This window comes from Pithys albifrons, chromosome 2, assembly GCF_047495875.1.
Source record: "Pithys albifrons albifrons isolate INPA30051 chromosome 2, PitAlb_v1, whole genome shotgun sequence".
NCBI lineage: Eukaryota > Metazoa > Chordata > Aves > Passeriformes > Thamnophilidae > Pithys > Pithys albifrons.
The window spans coordinates 55,132,623-55,148,199 of record NC_092459.1 but is presented as its reverse complement, the minus strand read 5'-3'; the positions used below and the strand labels follow the sequence as shown (position 1 = coordinate 55,148,199).

The following is a 15,577-nucleotide window of genomic DNA, read 5'->3' as shown; positions in this document are numbered from 1 at the left end:
CTGCAGGCTATAGACCTGGCATACAGGAAAGACAGAGCAGGTAAAGGAAAATAAACTACATAGAAGGACAGAATGAAAAAACTCAGAAGAATCTGGCATTTTACTGATCTGCTTGCACAACTTCACCTGCTGCCAGTGACAAAATCCAGGATTCTGACTGTGACGGCAAGGGGCCTGTAAGCCTTAGGAGTAAGTGTTAGGGGAGAGGGCAAACAGCAGTAGCCAAGCTGCTCTTTAAACTCATGGCCACACTGAGCTACAGAGAGGAATTACCATCAGGAACAGCTGGGGTTCATCTGAGAATCCTGGGCACACACAAAGGTAACAGATGGCTCCAGTTCAGGTTTTATTGATATTGAAGTACAATAAGAGTGCAATTTGAATGTACAAATATTCAACAAAATGTAAAAATATTATTTATGCAATGCTGTGGAAGGAAATTAACAGAACAATGCAACTTACTTCATACTAACCCTGTTTCACCTCGTATTATGGCAGGTACCAGTCACCTACACAATCTGGAAGGGGCACAGAGAGTTCCTGAAAACTTAAGAACTCCAGCCAAAGAACAGCCTAGCAAAATCTGGGGGAAGATGTAAAATTCTTCCAGCTCTGTGCAATGGAAATACTCTGTTCTCAGCTCTAAAGGCTGAACAACTGCCCACTGCAGCTCTAAAAAGAGGTCTGCCAAAAAGCTTGATCTAACTCTTCTTTCTTTTCTTGCAAAAGTGACATTCTAGAACAGTCCTCATTATACAGGTAGTTAGGCTTTCTCTCATATAAAGTGCATCTGGTTTACATCTTATGTGTATATATACCAAGCACAACGACTTTCCCTGACAGATCGTTGTAAGACTCCTCCAAGAAAGGAAGTTGCTTCACCCAAGTACCTGCTGGTGACATCTGCAGCCTGCTAATGACTCAGTGAAATGCATGCATTTTACACCTAGGATGTGCCGCTGCACCATCTGCATTTAAGTATCCTTTTCCTCCATGCTTTGTCTTCTCTCCTATACCTTACTCATTTACAAATCAGAAATAATTCTTCCACCACTGGGAAAACAAATCAATGTTGAACATGAAGCCAGAGTAGCATGGTTTTTCTCCATTGCTGTGGTAACTATACTGGAGACTGAGAAGTGCAGACATGATTGAATATAATTTCTGTTTTGCTGATCTCCTTGCCTCAAAATACATGTATTTTCCTTCATGTGCTGAAGGACTGTGGCAGACTCCCATGAAAAAGGCTGGCACTCCATTGTGCAGCATAAACAAAAGTCTTCTGTGAAGTCAAACTTTATTTTTCAGTTGCAGCCTTCTCTATATTTTTGTTAAAATACATTAAAGATGCTGGTGGCAAAACTCACGTAACACTTTTGTAATCGTGCAAAAGTAAAAACATTCAGTTATTAAAAAAGCATTATAATTTCAACCCCAACAAGGTTTATTTTGTTACAAGCAAAAAGACAGTTTTATAATTTGTAAAGTTATATGCTGTAGCATAAAGTGTCACATATGTAACATTAAGTGTTTCATTTTTAAACCATGGCACAAATACCTATTAGCCATAACAGTCTCATCTGGCTACCTGTAGCCTAATTTTTGGCTAATCAGTTTTTGACAGAATGAAGTAAAAGCTTCTGAAAAGTAAAATGGATACATGAAGTAGAATTCAAGAATCCTTAGAAAATATTAACATTCCCTTATATAATACAGCATAAATAATTAATGAAGGGTTTTTTCTGTCCACAGAAAGTTAGGGATCCTAACCATCCAGGGAGAATTAGCGCCATTAGTTTGGTAAATAAGGCCAGCTGACTCGGTTGTTACTCAGTACCTTCTCAAAAGCTTGAACACTTCCCAGAAGGATTCAGATGTGTACTGGCTCTAGGAGAATATAAATAGTCCACCAGTGCTGAACTTACGTTTCTTCCTTTCTGAGAGTCCTTACTCAACAATTCTAGCGAGTCTTTGTGCTTTGAATAAAACATGAGCTTCAGTGGAGAAAGCCGGCTCGTGCACATTTTCCATTATCTTCAAAGTTCATTGTGTGAGTTTTTCTCTGCAGCTTTGAACATCAGAATGGAATTAAAGATTTTTAGGGCTGGTCCCAGTTTAATGCTCATTATTTTGACTATGTCTGACTGGGTCATTAGCAGAAATGCTTCTCCATCAATTTGCTTTAAAAGAAAAACACAAAGCTATTAGTAGGTCTGACAGTGCAGCAGTATAGATGTTTCTGAAAACATGAAAAGTCCCAGCAATTTCAGACAATGTAAAGGACTGGCTGAATACAAACACTGGCAAATGCTTTCAAGAGAGCTTTGATTTCAACCTTTTAGACAGACCGCCTGGTCCAAAAAACCAGGATGATCTTCATTCTGCTTGAAAACAACTGTCTGGCTAATTTTTACCTAAACAATTTGTATTTTCATACTGACAGTATAAAAGCTATTGAAAAGTAAAATGGGTAAATGAAGTGTAATTCAACTGTACTGAAGCACAGCAATGCTTTTTAACCTCTCAGCTATTCCATTTATGCAAGTCTCTATAGAGAAAGCTTCTGGATTTCACTCTCAGCTAGAACTGGGATGCCCTTAAGGCCACCACTTTCTGCTGTTCATTACGTAGTTAATTAAAATGAATTTGATCCCACATGAAAATAGGGGCCAGGCTATGTAAAACTGCCTCTTTAACACAAACACAACAGGCACTTTTCAAAGCATGGAATATTTTTTCTGCCAGCTTTGTAGTGTTGCTATTTTAGTAAACATTACAAGTGTACAGTCTCCTGTAAGCAAATCACTCTAATCAGCAGGAGCGATAAATCTGAATGTAAAGGGTCTCAAGGTTCTCAATTGCAAGGGCTTCAATGAGGCCAACATTTCCTGTGTCAACTTCGGGTCACTTAGCCTATCGGTAATTTCCAGTAGAACCTAAGCTGGACAGCTATGCATGAAAGGCAACTGTGGTTAAACCAGGAGCGCTGCTTAGGCCTAAAAGTACTGATCTGAGATAAAAAGTGTATGTTTCTGTAGGACTAGGAAACAAGCAGAACGACGTCATGTGGTCATCACAATTACTTTCTACTCATTTTGTGCACAAGGTCAGATATGTGGGCTCAGAACCTGAAATGTGTGAACCTGGGGGTGCCCAGATAAAAAGATGCCGCATCTTAATATAAGCAGGATCATTTCCATAGCAGAAGTTTGAACCAACATCTTCTACCTTCTGAAAGACCTGTTGATGTCAGCCAGTCCATGCCAGCTGACCTCAGTGGGGTAGGTTTAATTTACTAGTCACAGACAAGGCCTGAGAGGCTGAATCCTAAAGAGGGTAAATATTTTCTTACACCTCTGAGAATCAAAGTGTTAAGGGTTCATCCATCTCCGTGGCACTTGCCACCTGCTGACTTGATTAGCAATATGCCAGCTTTTATTCTTAAACCCATTGATGAGACACCCTAAGTGACAGAGGGGATGATCTAGCCTTGCATACCTGCTGCAACCCTAAAATGCCTAACATTTGAGCAAGTGCAAAATGCCCAGAGATACACCCTGTCAGCCCTTTGATATGCAGCTGTAACATCCTGTAAACTTCTGTTGCAGGAGATTAGCAGGGCCATCTGTATGCATTTTTCTCAGGAAGTGCCTTCTCAAGTCTAAATACCATAATTATTCTTCACTTGAAAGGCTGGCTGACTCTGCCCATTCAGATGGTCTGGCTGGGATAAGCACCTGAATTACTCATTCTGGTATCTGTGACCAAACTGCCTTCTTGAAACTAAGCATTACAAGGAATAACAAACCTCTGAGCAGAAAAGAAAAAGCCAACCTAGTTTATAATGGCCTATTATACCTAAAAGCCCTATCCATTCCTAATGACGACTTTGGAACAACAATCTTCTCAGATACTAGAAATGCAAGCCTGGCATGTTCACAAAGTGAGTACATGGCTCCTTTCAACCTCATCAGAACACCTTCGGATCTTCTCACTTCCTTCTCACTCAAATCACATTCACAAATTGGCTGTATTAGGAGGAGGAGCATCAAGAGCTAAGTGTGATTAGACAAGATGCAAGGAGTTTTAAAAGAGGTGGTTGTCCTGAACCACTGTTCTGCTTTATTTTACTTATTAACATCCTGCAGAACTAAAGTAACATACCTACTTATAAATTTCCTCAAACCAGATTGAAAGAGAACAGTAGTCAATCACGAAGTTCCTAAGTAGTTTCAACTGGCAGGGACAAAGCCAGAAAAGTGCAAGAGACCCAGCTGACTTGTAGCTACTTTTATCTTACTTTCTTCACACTCATGACCTGCAAACAAACCCTATCTTCCATTCACTTGCATCTGACTTTAAAAAATATGGCATTGGAATTGGTTGCCCAGAAAGATGGTGGAGTCACCATTCCTGGAGGTGTTTAAGAGGCACTTGAATCTGGTGCTGGGTGATATGGCTTAGGGGTTACAGTGGTAGTGCTGGGTTGATGGCTGGACTTGATGATTTAAAGGTCTCTTTGAACAGTGGCAATTCTATCATTTTGTGCACTTCATCCTACTACTTCATAGGTATTTTTAATTATGGCATAAAACTAGTATTTCCACCAAGCTTTGTATCTTTTTGAAATAAAGTTCACCCACCTCGTCTTTAAACACCTTGCCATGTTCTTCACATCCTGGTAAACTCCGTATAAATTCGGAGACCTGCCGCCAAAGTACACAAACACAAGACTTATTAAGGTGTTTTTTCAAAATTGTTTTTAAGGTGACAGTCATGAAATTATTTTCGCTGTTGTTTTTACAGCCTCATATTAGGTGTTCCATCATCTTCCGTAAGTCCAGGGAGTCATGTAGATGGGTGTTTAAGGACAGGATTCACAAAATCAGCAAACGGAAGGAGCACATCCCACTCTAGTCCACAGGACTTTTTTCAAAGTTCATGCTTCTTCTTTTCTCTGATTAGAGAAGATATGACTGCCTCAGGTACAGAAACCTCTCAGTCATAGGTACTTCTGAAAGCAAGCAGTGACTGTCCAAGCTTTATTACACACTTGAACCAAGTCAGGGCTCTGATCTTAAAATTAGGTGTTATGGCCTGACCATATCCATACCACTCCACTCTGGACTATATTATCACCCTCCAAAGCCATGTGCCACAGCCAAACTATGCACCAGGAACAGCTTCTTGGTTCATGCTACTCCCTAAACCATTCCTTCAGAATTTTTTTGTGGGTACTAGATGTTAGTAGTATAGACTGTGAGCACATGATATGCTGGGCTGTACATTTAGCACTTTTCTTTCCCTTTTTAACACCAGTGAATATGGTTTTTTATATATATATATACACACACACGCACACGTATTTATCTGTATCTATACACATATGAATTAATGCTTCTGCTTCCTGGCAGCAGAACAGGCATTTTGGGGATCAGTCTGGCTGAATTTAATCCTCTGGGAACTAACATCTTCTCATTAATCTATGGCAATAATCTAAAGCTCTGAATCAACCTTCAAGGGCAGTGGTAAGTAAGGTAGAAAATAAGAGGGTACCTACCTCATCAGTACTCCACTTAGAAACTTTACTGGCTGGGATCCCAGCTACACTTGGAAGGAGCTTGCTCTGCTGTTCCCAGCGCAAGGGTAGGCCAGGGATTTGCAATTTGGAAGACACAATAACTGGTTGAGAAAGAAGCCTCTGTGTACTGGGTTCTTCAACATCTTCAACAACAAGAAGCAATAAACAAGCATTAAATCACTCAGTCAATGACAAGATCAGTCACAGTAAAAGCCTATTCATTTCTAATGAGATATGTATCTATCTATCTATATATATAGACATATATATGAGCACCCCTGAACAAGTTGTACAGTTTTGTGTACACCAGAATTAGAGTACCACTGCTCTTCCACTAGTATGACTATCATTATATTGATTCTATAGAAATATTCGTACTCTTACATGCAAAAAGTCTCTTTCAAAACAATGCAATTCTATGCCCACACAACTGTTCACATACCACACCGTAGGTCAAATAATTATAAATATTTTGGTACAATAAATCACACCCACATTTAATAGTTGTACAGCAGCACAAGAATTAACTTAATTTCAGGGTTGAGTTGTTACAAATTCATCAAAATCAGCAAAGCACTTCTGCAAAATTCCAAGTGAATCAGTTATGCAGTTCCAGCCCACACAACATTTATGGCTCACCCACAACAAAAAGTTTTTCAGCTCTTCGGAGGAAAAAACACAAATGTCTGCAAATTCTCTGCTTCCACTTTAACTGCATGTTTTATTTGGAAAATAACATTTAGCGCCTTTGTGCTGCTTTATATCTCACTTCCATAACGGAAGGGATGATCTCCCATCCCACTGGGCTCAAAGGTAATGTACTGATTGGAGGGAGTCTTCAGCCACATGCTGCTGTTGCTGCTGTTGTCTGGATAAAAGCAGCAGTTGCAGATGTGTGTAGGAGGAAAGAGTGAAGAGGAATGCATCCAATGATGTCAAATTGCGTACATCTATGTTCATTTAGATCCACTGGAAATGCACAGTGGGGTTGATCTAGAAAAAATAATATTGCCAATATAGGATGTTATTACACTTGCTTGTGTTGTTCTGTTCCTCTAGCTTAATTTTTTGTTACTTTCAACACTTATCCTAAGTTTATAAATGTCTATTATTCAGAAGCTGATTGTTATGCCATTTAGTCAGCACTGTCAGCCCACTCATTAATTTTTTTAAACAGACTCCTTCATTTCTTACTATCATCATACCTGCACTCTTGGAAGTGAGTTCCCTAAACGTTTATTTACATTTCACTATTTTTATTCAAATGCTCCTTAGAGCCTCTAATTCTATTAAAAATCTCAGTTAGAAAGGATTGAGCCTTGTAAGGCAGTAAGCATGCTGAATGTAAAGCCTATTTTATCAAAGAGTATCTTTTTAACTGTTCCCATCCTTATCCTCTGATAGTTTCTTTCTATAAAAGGTCTCTGAAGAATTGAAAATGTAAGTATTTAGCTATTTTTCTGTCTTGCATTCACAAAACCCGTAATACATTGGTATTGCCACATAAATAGCAGACTACAATACTGTGTGAAAAAATTACATAAATTACACCCCATATTCACACATATAAACACATACATAACAGCACACAGGTACATGCACAGCAGCAATGCTCATCTAGGTTACTATCTATCCCATATGTCTCTATTTTCAATACTTTACAGCTATGTCAATCCTAACAGTTCCAAAGGAAAAAAACTATGCTGGGCATCTGTCTATGCTGTGTTTATTTTTGAAATTTCAAGCAAACACAGGTTAGCTATTTATGAATACCAGAAAATAAGTTCATTAAGGTGACACTGCATAATGCTGAACCTTGTATTTCAACTACTCACATTCTAGAGGTTTATTTACTGACATGGAAAGGAATGCAGTGCCTAATGCTTTTGAAGACGTGGGCAGAAAAAAATACTTCTGCTCCTCAGCCTGTGTAGTAGCTGCCTCACAGGCAAGATGACGAACACAAAAGGACCATGTGAAGTGCCAATTTACCCAACTGGATGGGAGAAAAGAAAAAAAAAAGTCCCTAACCCTGCAGCAGGTGTAACCATGTCACGGCCAAAAGGAAGTTTAAGTTTAGTGTGTAACCTTCTTGTAACACTAAGTCCAATCACAGCATTTTGCCTACAATTTATGTCTGTAATAGCAGACATCTCCAAGTTCTCTGTACTCTGATGCTCTGGTATTCCTCACACTGCAAGCCCTGCTTCCCATAGAGAGGCAGTCTGTGTTTCTGGGCCAGGGAAAATAGGTGAATTACTGCAATTTATGTCTTAATTGGGACATTTAGGAGAAGAGTAATTTTAGGTGCACCTAGGGTTAACCAGTTCCATCAAGGAGCCACAAACAGCTTCTTGAACCATTTAAGTGACTGAAGAAACAAAATCTGCTTGCCAGCTCCACACAAGATGGCAGTCAGATACAGTAAGTTCACACTTTTAAACCTGACCCATGTTATCTGCTAACATTTTGCTTCAGCATCAGCTCACTTGCCTTTATATTGTTCTTCATACTTTATGCCACCTTGTTATCCTCTCTGAACCGTATCTTTCTTAATTCATCTCTATCTTCTTAGTGAGTTACCACAGAACAAAATATAACCTTGTATTTCAAAGAAGCTAAATGGCAAATGCTTTCGAGCATTGAGAGACCACTAACACTGCGTATTCCCTCCTGCATGGTTCTAGTTTTCAGCATGTATAAGGTTTTTAAGCACAAGATTTATGTCCATTAAAAAATAGTATGAACAGATCATGATTTTAGTGGAGCTCTTCACCTCCAAATAATCTTTCTCCAAAAAAAGGGAAGACAGCAGTCCACATTTCATAAAGTTACAAGTAGAGAACTGGTGAAGTGAGCATGGCAAAAGCAGCCTGAAGAATAACCGTGTAAGTGACATGTCGAAAACGTAAGGCAACAAGCACAGCCACCAACAGTCACAGTTCACAAAACTGCAATTATTTTATCTTAAACTTTCCATGACTATGATAAGCAAGAACTCCGTGATCCATTTTCATCCTACAGATTAAGTATTATGGCACATTTAAACATGTAACAACACAACATTATGTGTATTTAAAAGGACAACTTTTAAAGACAGTGTAACAAAGTGTTCTATTTTCATCAATCTAATTATGCAAGAACCTAGCAAATAGAGCTTGTTGGTGATACTTTATCCAAACAGTCAATTCTGCCAGACTCAAGTTGCTTCACAAAATAAGGCCAGTTTTCATAGAGTTAAAAAGAAAGAATTCCAGACAACTTCAAATGCTTCCAACTCTTTGAATTTTTTTCCTTTTATATAATGCAAAGTCAACATCAAAACTGCATGCTTCCTTTCTGCTGAAACAAAATACTTAAAATGACCAAAATCTCTCTTTCTTTTATTTGCTTTGGAGACTTTCTTCTTTTGCTGCTTCATTTTCTCTAAAATTCTGAACTACATCATGTTTCAAAACACCCTAACACCTTTTTCACAGCTCTTACATCAGATGAAATCTCTCATACTTTACACACTCTTTAGAGTGTCTCTTAGATCTATCTCAAAATTGCTGGCAGACAAATGATATTTTAAGATTAATTGCATCAGAAGTTAATAATTAAAAATAAACCACTACCTTGATTTTATTTTTATGCTATGCTCTATTAGTGTCAAAGAATTTCCTGGGTTTTACAAAGATGAGATCACTTAAACGGTAAGATATGTAGCTCGTAAAGAACCACAGTTACTCAAGGCATATAAATTTTGATGAAAGCCTTAGAAACTTTGTGTTGTTGCACACAAATTGCTGAAGAAAATAATCCAAAAATTTAAGGCATTAGGATTAGGAAATTAAGACATTTAGCTTTGTATTGACCTTGCATGATTTAATAAAAATGTGATGTTCTGGATTTGTCCTGTATTTTTTCTAAACAATGAGGATAAAAATGAATAATGAACAGCTACCTCAGTCTGTCTAACTGGATCTGTGAACAGCCAAGAGTTTTGATACAGCAGTACATACAACCACAGAGAATCACTGAACCAAAAGTCCATGTCGGAAGGGACCTTTGGAGACCACAGAATGCAACCTTCTGTTAAGAGCAGGGCATTAGACTAAGCTACCCAGGGCCCTGTCAAGCCAAGTTCTAAACATTTTCAGCAAGAAGGATTCCACCTCTTTTCTGAGCAGCCGATTGCAGTTGTTCCCAGAGTGAGAAGTTTCTTCTTTATATTCACACAGAATTTCCCTGAAGCAACTTGGGTCCACTCCCTTGTTCCCACCACTGAGTATCATGAAAACAGCATACCTTCATTTTCTCTGTAACTACCTTTTAGTTACTGGAGGACTGTGACTAGGTTCCTACAAGCATTCCTGTCCCAAACTCTTTCAACCTTTCATCCTTCAATCATCTCAGTGGTTTCCCACTGCACTGTCTCCAGTTTTTCAGTGAGGTAAAAATTTTAGCCATCCTTCTGTAACACTCATGAAAAATAAAGAGCCTGCTCTGTACATGGGCTGCTAGAAAATATCAGACTGCACAAGAGACTGCTAAGAAAACTTTCCTGTCTGACCAACCAGGAGCCACTTTGGGAGTCATCCTCAACAAGACTGAGGCTGGGCTGAGTAAGTCACCTTAACTTGGCATTATGCCTGTAATGTGTAAATATGTTAACTTTCAATACATTTTTGAGGCAGTAAGTCAATGTTATACTTTTACAACTTGGACTGGTTTAATTACCTATTTTTAAGAGTCAGTGGAAAAACATTCTTAAATTGAAATTTTTTATACCAGTATTCATTTTGTACTCACCTTTACAACTGTGATAAAAGTTTTTGGCAAAGCCTTTGATGATTGTAAGATAAAGAAACACAGTGCTGAAAGTGTTGCTGTCAAGAAACTTTTGAACACAAATAGTGAATGCAGTAAGTTGTAATGAGAATTCTCATGATTAAAAGTTTTGTGAGAATTTCAAGGAACATCACACATCTTCAGTTCTGCAGATTTTAATACGAAAAATTAAGTACTGCCAATTTACCTTTAGTTTCATTTGAAATGAGCAGGTTATTTTCTGTCTCCTCATCTTCACACTCTTTGTTCTTTATGGTGTCCTTTGTTTGTAATACTCCACTGAGGAAAATAAGATGTTCAATTTTTATTAATACATCATAAAAATCATTGAGCATCATGACATGCCATGCTGGCAGTGCTAGTAACACATCAGGATTCCTACACAAAGGATGTTGTACCATCATAAAATAAAGAAATAGAGAGGATGTAATTTCTGACTTGATTTCTGGCATGACTGCTGACAGGAATTTTGCAATGAAGTCTCATGAATACTGTAAACTAAGATTATGTAAATCACATCAACACATTCAACTTCATAATTGAAACTGGAAAACATAGAAACAAAGGCAGTAGATGTGTCCACAGCAGAAGATGGGAAGAGTGAATGAAACCAACATACAGACCTGCATGTCCTATGAAGCCTTACTGGTTTATCCAGGCCATTTTCAGAAGCTGTCTGAAGTAAGATCTACAATTTCTCTTCCCAGCCTTCATCTCCACCTGACATCAGCTCCTTTACTACACTGACACCCTACTGTGCAGCTGTTAATGGGCCTGCTGAAAATATCTGTATTCCTTTGCATCTGTTTTTGCATTACTTATCCAGCTAGAAGAGTCACTCTGCCTGCTGCCTGTGGCTGCTCCATCAGCTTTACCAGCCCAAACATTTGCAAAGAGGGAATGTCTTCCCCCTATTGAGAAAAACGGGGCAAGAGAGGTGAAAACAAGGTAATTTCTCAAGGTGGGTGTGAGTGCATTTGCATCCTAAAGGCATGGGAAGTTCCTTTTTAAACTCTGCCTTCAGAAGGTATTTCCAGCCTGGTTTCTCACAGACATGAAGCTGATGTGCACTTGCTGACATTATGTGTTTATTCCCCCTGCTTTTAAGAACTTGAGAACACTTTGACCAACTCTTACTAAACCATCACAGATGCAGAGACCTTGGTGATACTAAGTACATAATGCTCATTTTCTAAAACAGGCACCAGACAGAATCATCTTAAGAGTCAAGACTACAAGGAAACCTACTACTGTGAGAACTGACGCTTCACCTACGTACCAGAGAAGCAGTCAACAAGAACCCCTTTACAAATGTCACAAACACAGATAAAAAGCCAGTCTAGACCCGGTACCTTGTTAGACATCAAGATTAGCTGACCTCAAAACACAAAACTACAGAATAAACAGACCTGTTTAATTTAATCCAGTATTTACATAAAAACTTTTGCAAACCAAAATTTTCTAGTATAATTGTTTTATGCATAGAAAGCTTAAAAAATAAGAAAAGGAGTAAGTGGAATTGGAGATTAACTGACTACCACTTAAGACCTAACACCACAAAATAAAAGTCATGTTTGGGTTTGTATGTGATTGGTTTCTCAAACAAGCACTTCTATGAAATAAGATATTACCTGGAATATGAAGGTATATGAAACTGAACTGAAGTCAAACATAATTAAATCCACACTATGAGTTCAGCAACTAAAGAACACACAAGTGTATGTATCCATGTCATCAATTATGCATGTGTACTTTGAGTACACATCTAAGAAGATCCACTGGGTCCTGCAATAACCAGATGCTCAATATTTTATAACCCCAGCAGTTCATATATACCTAATGTTCTGAACCTTATTTTTCATGCCTTTTCAAAGGAAGATTGTTCAACTCAAAGTCCTCTAAGACTATGCTGGACACGTAATGAATATGGAAAACTAGCTGATAAAATGCAGTCAGTCATCGATGTACTCAAACAGTTCAAATACAAACTGCAAATTCTCTGGGTAGTTCAAAGTTGGCACAAAACTCTTATTTTCTTAATGAAAATGACTCAAGAGTTAACAGACAGTACATATATTGGTTATCTGAGTGCTTCCAAAGATAACACCCTGTATAGAAATCAAAGACAAAAAAGAAAGTTTCTTCAATTACAAGATAATCAGGAAAGCCAAAGTATATTTCTAAAAAAAAGTGAATTTATTACAACTATAGTTTAAATGATGAACAACAACTATTTTTTTACAAAGGGTATTTCAAAATTACACTTAGAACTGTCTTCTCTTTTTGTACTCTTTAAATTTACTTAAGTGTGACTAGTGAATGCTGTTTATTTGTAGTATGGAAATTATATTAACACTGCTTGATGCTCCTACTAGATTTTTTCCAATATACCTTGAATGACAATCTGATTGAAAACACATGAAAGAATGTTTTAAAGAAAAGCTGGCCAAATCAAAAAAGATGCAAATAGCTACATACTAAATTTAGCACAGGTTTTTGCAATAAAGGAAAGAATAGTTCAGAAAAGAAAAAAAAATAGTGGAAAAAGGAAGGGGAATCATAAAGCACTGCCAGATCTGGTTAACTCAATCTGAAAAAAAAGTTTTAAAAAAAAATCTTGTACTGCTTTCAGAGGATTTAATTCATAGAATATCCTGAGTTGGAAGGACCTCCAAGGACCATCAAAGTTCAATTATTAACAAAACATTTAATCATCAGCTTTACCGTGAGTTAATTACCATAAAATACCAACTCTCCCATGTCTGTCTCTCAAGACACTATTATTGCTAACATAGTTCATATATTATGAACACAAAATAATGCATCTCATGTAAATATGTAACAAATGACACTTCTTGTTCCAGGGTGTCATCTATTTCTGTATGAAAATAGCCAATAAAATAATGCAGCAATACTGTAACTAATTAAAAATGTAGGGAATCCTATTGCTTCACATATCCCCATGAAAACACAGAATTGTATCTTTTTAGCTTTAAAAATAGCTTTTTTGATACCACAAATATTATCTTCCAGTGCCAGCTTGGAACAATCATATGTCATTTTTCTGTCAAAAATGTACTCCAGATGCTGAAAGTTATGGAACTACTTTTAATTTTCTCATGTTTGTACACAATTGGACATATACAATGTATGTATGCATGGCTCGGCTTTGCAAACGAAGATTTGGGAAGGGCTCTACTCATGTGGGTGTGTCCTTTGAGCCTGTGCAGTAGATTTTTTAGGTGAGGCACAGCGTGCTCAGAACTGGCCCCACCATTTAACTTCTAAGGTCCATCTGCCACGGCCGAGTGAGCTTGGACGGTGACAGTGAAGTCCTCAGGACTAGAGCCTACAGCCCCCAGTATTCCCAGGAGGTCTCTCATTCAAGTACTGACCAGGGCTGACCCTGCGTAGCTTCCGAGCTGTAAACAGACCTAGGAAGAAGGATCTCCACTTCCAGTAACTGATCTGTATTGTAATATTTTTCCTCTCCTCTGATATGTGTCTTATTTCTTATACATGCTGTGATGCTCCCTTCCCCCTATTTCTAATACAAAGACAGCTGAAGAACTTTCATCTCCTTCCCCACTGCTTTGAAGAATTCCATAGACAACTTACTGCACTGCATTGCCTGGTAAGTCACATTTTAAACTGACTGACTCCAAACAACCAACACTTTGAAAGGACTGAGAATTACCCAGGTGCCTTCTTTTCCTTCACATTGCATAACAAGGGTTTCTTGCAAGGAGATCTACTTTCTGCATCTTCCAGCTTAGTTGTTTCTGGTCCAGTTTTCCCAGATACTCGATTGTGAGCTGAAGATTTCATACCTACGTGACCAGGGCTGGGGCATTTTCTGTCACTGTTTAAAACAAATAACAGAATGTTTAAAAGTGGAAGCAGCTAAGCTGTTATTTTTTATATGTACAAAGAGTCACTAGTGTAACAGAAGACGTACAAGGTGGTTTTTTGTTTGTTTTAGGAAGTAGTTTTTTAACTTCCCACCACTAAAATTGCATACCTAGGATTTTCAGAAATCACAGTACAGAACTCTCTTAGCCATGAAATCAATGGTAAATGATCAGTCAATTCAATAGGAACAGAATTTGTCTAACATTATTTTTGATAATAAACTATCCACTTCAAGTATTTGTAACACAAGAACACCTTAAAGTATCATTTTCCTCCTATTTCTTCTCTCCCATGACATACCACTGTGCAGCCCTTAAAATGATACATGTAGCCTCCTAACAGGGACAACAAGGAAAGTGGCACTTGATACAGCCCTTGTCCCAAACGACACTGATCAAACTGCTACTGGATTCACTGGGATGGTACCCAGGCTGTCTGTCAGTGAGTAATTAAGTCACTTCATATTTCTGAACCTTCATTTTATAAGACCAGTCAAATCAAGCAGTCCTCTTTGACAGTGGAGTATTTTTGTTACTAAAGCAGGAAGCTGAAACTGTCTCTAAGAATGAAAGTTAAAATACCCTCTATTGAAAAGATGTGGTTATTGCAGTGGGAATTGGAACTCTTCACTACAAACATTCACATTTTTACATTTATATTAATGTAGCTCTTGAAAAGAATGGAAAGTCTCTGTTCCTTTCCTACTTAAATTTGCTATGTATCCCTATAGCCCAAAGCAAGCACAGGAATCAGAATCCATAATTTCTGAGATAAAATCATCATCTGAAAATAATCACTTTGGTATCACACTTCTTTTGTTTTTTCCCAGTGCTCCTATTTAAAAGCTTCAGCTACTGACTTTACCACCATTCTTACAAAACTCAGTCCCACCAACTTTCTTCCGCACTCCCAGAATAATGAGAGAATAGTGGTTGTTCTTCAAAGAGCAGCATTCATTTACAGCCATGTCTATAAAGCCACTCCAGCAACAAAAGAAACATAAATAAATAATTTTCTTAAATGAAACCAACCGGTAAACACTCAATTTTAAATTGCAATTAATCAACCTGTGGGCTAGTTATACTGAAGATAAAACTGAGCTCGTGTTAAATCATAGACAGTATCAGTCTTTGATAGCTTGGTGACCTTTTCCATAAGCACTGATAAAACCATTTTTCTTCCCTGTAAATGAAAATGTAGATAAGTAGGCAGGCCTTTCTGAAACCATTGAGCCATTGCACAACTATAAAC

General features: G+C 37.9%; 1 protein-coding gene across 7 annotated transcripts in view; it reads right to left on the bottom strand.

Moving 5' to 3' along the window:
* Positions 1-333: 333 nt before the first annotated feature.
* The window catches only part of L3MBTL3 (L3MBTL histone methyl-lysine binding protein 3), an 80,923-nt gene continuing 65,679 nt past the window's right edge, over positions 334-15,577 (bottom strand). For all 7 annotated transcript variants that reach the window (XM_071549060.1, XM_071549063.1, XM_071549066.1 and 4 more), the window contains exons 18-22: positions 14,112-14,276; positions 10,602-10,693; positions 5,561-5,724; positions 4,644-4,706; positions 334-2,180 (exon numbers count right to left, since the gene is read on the bottom strand). In XM_071549060.1, the coding sequence (XP_071405161.1) occupies positions 2,037-2,180; positions 4,644-4,706; positions 5,561-5,724; positions 10,602-10,693; positions 14,112-14,276 (628 nt within the window). In that variant the 3' untranslated portion in view covers positions 334-2,036. The remainder of the gene's footprint in view (positions 2,181-4,643; positions 4,707-5,560; positions 5,725-10,601; positions 10,694-14,111; positions 14,277-15,577) is intronic.